General features: G+C 47.5%; 1 protein-coding gene across 2 annotated transcripts in view; it reads left to right on the forward strand.

Annotated features, from left to right (window-relative positions):
* Positions 1 to 6,080, forward strand: part of LOC133118884 (6-phosphofructo-2-kinase/fructose-2,6-bisphosphatase 3-like) — an 11,365-nt gene extending 5,285 nt beyond the window's left edge. The window contains exons 11-18 of one of the 2 annotated variants that reach the window (XM_061229148.1): positions 209 to 355; positions 539 to 643; positions 758 to 887; positions 1,059 to 1,121; positions 1,204 to 1,268; positions 1,374 to 1,535; positions 1,659 to 1,681; positions 4,494 to 6,080. In XM_061229148.1, coding sequence (XP_061085132.1) covers positions 209 to 355; positions 539 to 643; positions 758 to 887; positions 1,059 to 1,121; positions 1,204 to 1,268; positions 1,374 to 1,535; positions 1,659 to 1,681; positions 4,494 to 4,500 — 702 coding nt within the window. In that variant the 3' untranslated portion in view covers positions 4,501 to 6,080. The remainder of the gene's footprint in view (positions 1 to 208; positions 356 to 538; positions 644 to 757; positions 888 to 1,058; positions 1,122 to 1,203; positions 1,269 to 1,373; positions 1,536 to 1,658; positions 1,682 to 4,493) is intronic. The other variant, XM_061229150.1, reaches the window with a different exon arrangement.
* The last annotated feature ends 2,062 nt before the right edge of the window (positions 6,081 to 8,142 follow it).

An 8,142-nucleotide genomic window follows, 5' to 3' on the forward strand; every position in this document is an offset into this window, starting at 1 on the left:
ACTGAGTGAGTGACTGAGTGAGTGAGTGAGTGAGTGACTGAGTGACTGAGTGAGTGACTGAGTGAGTGACTGAGTGAGTGAGTGAGTGAGTGACTGAGTGAGTGACTGAGTGAGTGAGTGAGTGAGTGAGTGTGTGTGTGTGACTGACTGAGTGACTGAGTGAGTGACTGAGTGAGTGAGTGAGTGTGATGTTCTCTGGCTGTCCCAGTTCTCCAAGGCGCTGTGCAGGTTCATGGAGACGCAGCAGCTGTCGGGTGTGAGGGTTTGGACCAGTCAGCTCCGTCGCAGCATCCAGACCGCACAAGCCCTGGGAACACCCCACGAGCAGTGGAAGGCCCTCAACGAGATCGATGCTGTGAGTGTGTGTGTGTGTGTGTGTGAGAGTGTGTGTGAGAGTGTGTATGTGAGTGTGTGTGAGTGTGTGTGAGTGTGTATGTGAGTGTGTGAGTGTGTGTGTGAGTGTGTGTGTGAGAGTGTGTGTGAGAGTGTGTGTGGATGCAGCACTCTCTCTGAAACCTGTCCATCTCCATGGTTACAGGGTGTGTGTGAGGAGATGACGTATGATGAGGTCAGAGAGAGGTACCCGGAGGAGTTTGCACTGAGAGAGCAGGACAAGTTCTACTACCGCTACCCCTCCGGAGAGGTACGCTGTCTGCACTGTGCATGGACTGATGGATGGATGGATGGATGGATGGATGGACTGATGGATGGATGGATGGATGTTCAGGAGAGGCCCCTCTGTCTCTGCCCCCTGCAGTCGTATCAGGACCTGGTGCAGCGCGTGGAGCCGGTGATCATGGAGCTGGAGCGGCAGGGGAACGTGCTGGTGATCTGTCACCAGGCCGTCATGCGCTGCCTGCTGGCCTACTTCCTGGACAAGAGCGCTGGTGAGCTCCCATCAGCCACTGCTCCCCCACCCCCCCACTACCACTCCTCCATTCCATCCTCCACTTCTCCACTCCTCCACTGTACATTTTGTTCGTTCACTTAGAAAGTGGGACAGAAAGGTGAACAGTGACCCACACAGATCTCCTGGTGACCTGTGACCCCTGTTTCAGATGAGATGCCGTATCTGAAGTGTCCCCTACACACGGTGCTGAAGCTCACTCCAGTGGCCTACGGTGAGAACCACCCCCACCCTGTCGAAGCTCCTGCCCTCGCCTTTGCATCATGCTGATCGTGTGTGTGTGTGTGTGTGTGCAGGGTGCAAAGTGGAGTCTGTCTCCTTGAACATCGATGCAGTCAACACACACAGGGACAGGCCTGAGGTGAGCAGCCAGCCTGAGGTTTCTCCTGACCCCGACCTCTTGGCGTATTTCTCCTGACCCCTGACCCCTGACCCCTGACCCCTGACCCCTGACCTGTGCTCACAGCCCATGCTGAGAGGCCGGGGGGGGCTGATTCGGAGGAACAGCATCACGCCCCTGTGCAGCCGTGAGCCAATCAAGAAACCCCGCATGCAAAGCCCGGAGGACCTTCATATCCCAGAACCCCCATCCCACTGCAGCACCTCGCCTGTGTCCCTCTCCAGACAGGTGAGTCACTCCAGGTGCCCCCGAAACCCCCCCCGAACCCCACTCCACCCAGCCAGAGTCTCCTTTACTATCCATCTCCTCTTTTTTTACTTCATCCTTCTCTTCCTCTTTCTCCTTCTGCAGATCTGGCTCCGCACAGCTTGTCTGTAAGTATGGCAGTCGCTCCTGCTAAAGCTAGTGCTAACCCTAATGCTGCTAACGCTCACACTAATCCTAACTCTCATGCTAACCCTAATGCTGCTAACGCTCACACTAATCCTAACTCTCATGCTAACCCTAATGCTGCTAACGCTCACACTAATCCTAACTCTCATGCTAACCCTAATGCTGCTAACGCTCACACTAATCCTAACTCTCATGCTAACCCTAATGCTGCTAACGCTCACACTAATCCTAACTCTCATGCTAACCCTAATGCTGCTAACGCTCACACTAATCCATCACACTAAACTCTCATGCTAACCCTAATGCTGCTAACGCTCACACTAATCCTAACTCTCATGCTAACCCTAATGCTGCTAACGCTCACACTAATCCTAACTCTCATGCTAACCCTAATGCTGCTAACGCTCACACTAATCCTAACTCTCATGCTAACCCTAATGCTGCTAACGCTCACACTAATCCATCACACTAAACTCTCATGCTAACCCTAATGCTGCTAACGCTCACACTAATCCATCACACTAAACTCTCATGCTAACCCTAATGCTGCTAACGCTCACACTAATCCATCACACTAAACTCTCATGCTAACCCTAATGCTGCTAACGCTCACACTAATCCTAACTCTCATGCTAACCCTAATGCTGCTAACGCTCACACTAATCCATCACACTAAACTCTCATGCTAACCCTAATGCTGCTAACGCTCACACTAATCCATCACACTAAACTCTCATGCTAACCCTAATGCTGCTAACGCTCACACTAATCCATCACACTAAACTCTCATGCTAACCCTAATGCTGCTAACGCTCACACTAATCCATCACACTAAACTCTCATGCTAACCCTAATGCTGCTAACGCTCACACTAATCCATCACACTAAACTCTCATGCTAACCCTAATGCTGCTAACGCTCACACTAATCCATCACACTAAACTCTCATGCTAACCCTAATGCTGCTAACGCTCACACTAATCCATCACACTAAACTCTCATGCTAACCCTAATGCTGCTAACGCTCACACTAAACTCTCATGCTAACCCTAATGCTGCTAACGCTCACACTAATCCATCACACTAAACTCTCATGCTAACCCTAATGCTGCTAACGCTCACACTAAACTCTCATGCTAACATCAGCCCAGACTCACCGCATGGCCTCTGAGCAGGAAGGTGATGCACTTTAAACCTCACTCACCACACCAAGGTCTGCTATGAGCTAGAACTGCCCCAGAACTACCCTGTCGCTTCATCTTCCCACTCTTACCATCGCTTTCTGCTCCTCCTGCTGTGGGTTAGGGTTAGACCAGCTTTACACAGGGCTACATTCAGTTTCTCCTGCTGTGGGCTGCCTAGACCAGCTTTACACAGGCAACAGTACAGGGGGATTCAGCGAGTTTACTGCTGAATATTTATTCACATTTCTTTCTTCATCTTCATTTTCCTCTTCCTCCATTTTTCCTGAAGTCACAGAGTCTTCTACTACCTCAAAGTCATCTCTGTGCTCCTGCTCCAGAGGTAAATGGCCCACTGAGCGGTCTGCAGGAGCCATCTGCTGTGTAGAGTAGCAGATCTTGGTGCTGTGTAGAGTAGCAGATCTTGGTGCTGTGTAGAGTAGCAGATCTTGGTGCTGTGTGGAGTAGCAGATCTTGGTGCTGTGTAGAGTAGCAGATCTTGGTGCTGTGTGGAGTAGCAGATCTTGGTGCTGTGTGGAGTAGCAGATCATGGTGCTGTGTGGAGTAGCAGATCTTGGTGCTGTGTGGAGTAGCAGATCATGGTGCTGTGTGGAGTAGCAGATCTTGGTGCTGTGTAGAGTAGCAGATCTTGGTGCTGTGTGGAGTAGCAGATCTTGGTGCTGTGTGGAGTAGCAGATCTTGGTGCTGTGTGGAGTAGCAGATCTTGGTGCTGTGTGGAGTAGCAGATCTTGGTGCTGTGTGGAGTAGCAGATCTTGGTGCTGTGTGGAGTAGCAGATCTTGGTGCTGTGTAGAGTAGCAGATCTTGGTGCTGTGTGGAGTAGCAGATCTTGGTGCTGTGTAGAGTAGCAGATCTTGGTGCTGTGTGGAGTAGCAGATCATGGTGCTGTGTGGAGTAGCAGATCTTGGTGCTGTGTAGAGTAGCAGATCTTGGTGCTGTGTGGAGTAGCAGATCTTGGTGCTGTGTGGAGTAGCAGATCTTGGTCCTGTGTGGAGTAGCAGATCTTGGTGTTGTGTGGAGTAGCAGATCTTGGTGCTGTGTAGAGTAGCAGATCTTGGTGCTGTGTGGAGTAGCAGATCTTGGTACTTTTTGAGAGTAGACATTTGAATTTGAATTGAAACAATGACGCATTTGACCCAGGTCTGAATCCCTGCTATGGCATGTCAAGCTATGAGCTACAGAGAAACTGCACAACGGCAGCCTAGCCACACAAGCCAGGACTGAGCTCACCCCCCCGTTAGGAAAGGAAATTCCCCAAATGGGTTTTAGGTGTGGGAGGTTAATTGGATTCAGAATGAGGTGTGGGAAGTTTGCCTAAATTTAAGAGTGATTAACGGCAAAACTGCTCCATTGTTAACTGTGAATTACTGGGATGACAAATATGACATCCACAATCCATCAAATGAACAGATGGAAAAGTACCTTTTGCTCAATGTTCAGTGGTCGTTAAACTGACATGATTTGAATAAAGAGAAAGAGCAGAGCTCGAATCCTCCCCCTTGCTGTTGTTTAGATGGCCTGTAGACTACAGTCAGGCTCTGTTCTGTTGGTCAATGTAGGTCTGACTGGCTGCGTCTGCTTTGTGTTTCCAGAACTTGACGTCAGGTCCTGACGGGTCCTGACCTCCTGCAGGTCCTGCAGGTCCTGAAGCGTCACCTGACCTTCAGCACAGGAAGTGATGTCACAAAGGGGACGTTGATATCCTGTACATCTGACTTTCTGTGTCATCTGGACGTGGGTGGGGACATGAGCCCTGCTGTTATTGGTGCAGGATAACGTTGGTTTTCACCGCTGTGCAAGCGAATGTCCTAGCACTGTTATCTGTAAGTGCTAATAGCACACATTCTAGTGTACATACCTGCTGAAATGTCTTTCTGTAAATAGAGATCTTCGGTGGAGGGAATTCTTAGAAGAAATGACTAATATTGTTTTTAAAAACAACCTAAACTCACATAAGATCTGTACTGAGCTCTTGGCCCATATGGGAACTTTGTGAATGATTCAGTGCATTGTTTTCAATGTGCTTTGATAACCTGTACATAGCATAGGCCTGTGGGGGCATTGCAGTCTGGCATACAGTCATTGTGTCTAGACCAGCTTGTTCCTGAAATGGAATCATAATCTGTGGCTCCTGTTCACAAAAGTTTATAACTGGATGAAATTTATCCATGGGAACTTGGGAAAATTGAAGCAGTTTATTTTTACTGAAATTGCTGTAAATGTCAAGGATTTGAACCCTGAAATTAATTAGTTTTGCCTTTATTTCAGAAGTTGTATGCTTGTATGTTCCTTGTTTATGTACCTGACAATCAGAACACAAGTTTGAAAACTAGAGAGCAGGTTATCGATGTGTATTTGTATGCGTGCTCTTGTTTATGTGAGTGGTGATGCTGTTGAAGAGTTGATAGTATTGTGACTTTAGTGTGTGTGCTGTGTTGTGTGATTTCTCCGTGGTTGTGTTTCATTAGTGTTGAGCGTTTACCCACAGTGCCTTGTGCTTTCTCTGGACGTGTTGCTTCAGTAAAGCATGCTGGGGGGCACATCTCTTTCTGATTGTAATCATTTAGGTTTTTTTTTTAAATCATGTACGTATCACAATTATATTTTTTGTTTTGCTTTTGCTTTTCTCCTGATGATATATCATTGTGTTAATATTTAGGAGAGCTGCCTAAACCATGAGGGGGACGTTTGTGAGCACTTTAGCATGGCCGCAGCACTGTAGTGTAATCAACGTTGTTACCCAGTAACAGTCCTTGCTTAATTGGCTGTTTTTGTCTCAACAGGAAACGTAAACGTATGTGTACAAAAGGATGCAAATGTGCAGAAGGGAAGTTGAGAATATATACAGAAGGATATTGCACAACAGTAGACAGGATATATTGTGCTTTTTTTGATTAAATTTGATATTTGATCTGTTTGATTGAGAGCACATGCAGGACTGGTATTGGTCACATGGGGGGTATTGGGAACATGTTATTGTCACTAATGGTAAGAATGTTATTTGTGATGATACTTGAATTGTTTTGTTGAAAGTTGGTTGAAATATTTGCGCGTTGATGTTGAAAACATCACTAGCATGCATTCCCGTGTGGCGAATGAAAGGGAGGTTTGGGTTACTGTATGTATTTACAAGGTCTGTGTGTTTCGCAGTTGCTGGACCAATAAATGATCTTTTAAAAAAAACCAGCTGTGCACTGTCCTGTGTGTTAGTTTTGTAGGGAGGACTGGCTGCCTGCCTGCAGTTACAGCCTGCCACACCTCTCCTGTGTCTTTATATATCACCCAATGCATGCTGGGATGTTATTGTCCATAAGTCTGTAAGCCAGTCATAAGTAACACTTGGTGTCATGCGCTGGTCAGCTTGCTGACTTCCCCCTCCCGGAGCATGCATTGTTAGCCCCCACCTTTTGGCACACATGCCTGTAGGGGAGAGCTAGAGAAAGGTTCTTAGAGGCGCCTTCTTGGGCCCTAGGGGCCCCCCCTTCTCTCACATTCCTTACAGGGTCAGAGCACAGGAATACTGGAGATGGCATAAAGATGTTTCATGATATTCCCAGGTTAGAATATTGTAATGTTTGGTGTTACTCTCATTTGTTCAGTGCGACTGGTGTAATTTTTGTAACAGTCTACCTTTGATATCATAACCATCCAAGAGCCGAGGAGAAACTGGGCAAAAGCTGTCTCTGTAGAAGCCATTTGTTTTAGCTCCCTGACCAGTTTGGCTGTAAATTGTAGATGGGTGACCTGTTTTTAGGGTCAAGAACTAATTCATGTTGTACCTTTTCAGCCTAAATTACAACTGAATACTCAGGGGGAAATGGTGGCTAAAGACCGACTGATCAGTGGCTTGGTACATTCGTGGTAGTTCTGAGCTGTGAGGCCATCAAGTTCGGCCCATTAAAGGATTGGTGGCGCATGGCTCTTGTGATTTGGTGCGAAGGGAACCCTCTGGGCGTTACGATGCTGGTTCCTGTCAAATTAGCTCTAAGGAGCCCATTTAATGCTACGCCGACCTGGGCTCGCAACTATCAGGGCAGTGTTTTGCATGTATTGTGTTGGCTAGACCCTCAGCCTCAGTTCTCCTCCGAACTGAGATTTCAGCAATAATGCTAATCCCAGGAGCATATATTGAGTAATGGTGGCGTCGGTAAGAGTCGAGTGTAATCACTCCTGAGGTTCGCATATGTTTCAAACCCAAATTTCTAAATTATATCTTAAATGGAGTCAGATAACGAAGGTAGATGTATTGACCCTACTGTGGAGATTCTTGTTCAGCCCAGACCAGTAAAGAGCGGAAGGCAGAGTGGTACTACTGTCTTTGTAACATGGTTTATTCATTAGCTGATCTAGACTCATTACTATTTAACCCTACTAAAATTCTTCCAGCAACACCAGAAGGACAAGCACGCAAAACCCTCTTCGGCCCTCGCTAAATTCCGTCATTGGGTTAGCGTGGGGTTTTACAAGTCCATAATCAGTGTTATATTTTGGCAGAAACACTGGGGTTGCAGGGGCGTGTATGGGGTGTTTCCTGCTGAACTTGGAGAGTGTTGTTTACAGGCTGGTTTAAATTCATGTCCTCCATACTTACATTGCCCCTCCCAAGCCAAGTCAACCAGGATCAACAGTGGATTCCATCTGAATTCAAACTAAGCACTTACCGACCCAAACCCCCATCCTTTATTGTTATTTTATGACAAACATTCCTAACCCTGAGGTTCTCTGTGTCCTCATATGAGAGCCATGCTGGGGGTGTCCGGGGGGCCTGATGCGTGCAGGGCCTAACCTAACCTATCCCTAACCCAACCCTAACCTAACCCTAACCCTCCTGTCCTGACAACGCATTTATGTGTCCCTCATCCAGCCTCGTCTGGATTAGCCTTGCGAATGTTGACCTTTCACCTCTGCTGGCCATTTCTGATTGGCAGCTGGACAGCTCACTGCTCTGTAGAATATGAAGGTTGTTTCTATGGAAGGCCATGAGCTGCAGCACCCAAACCCCATGCGCACTGCTGGTGCCACATGACTGTCTCGTTTATTTACAGACATGGTCTTTTGACACCAGAGAGCTCAGATCAGTTTTATGGAGGGCTGGAGCGTTTCAGAGGAACAGGTCATGTCTGCTGTCTCCTGTGAAAAGGGAAGGAAGCTTAAACCAGCTATTGCTTCACTGTATTCACTGGAAGAGCTAGCTTTCCATCCTTCAAACAGGTTTCTGTGCCACAGCCACAAACAACTGAG

This window comes from Conger conger, chromosome 19 (genome assembly GCF_963514075.1).
Source record: "Conger conger chromosome 19, fConCon1.1, whole genome shotgun sequence".
NCBI lineage: Eukaryota > Metazoa > Chordata > Actinopteri > Anguilliformes > Congridae > Conger > Conger conger.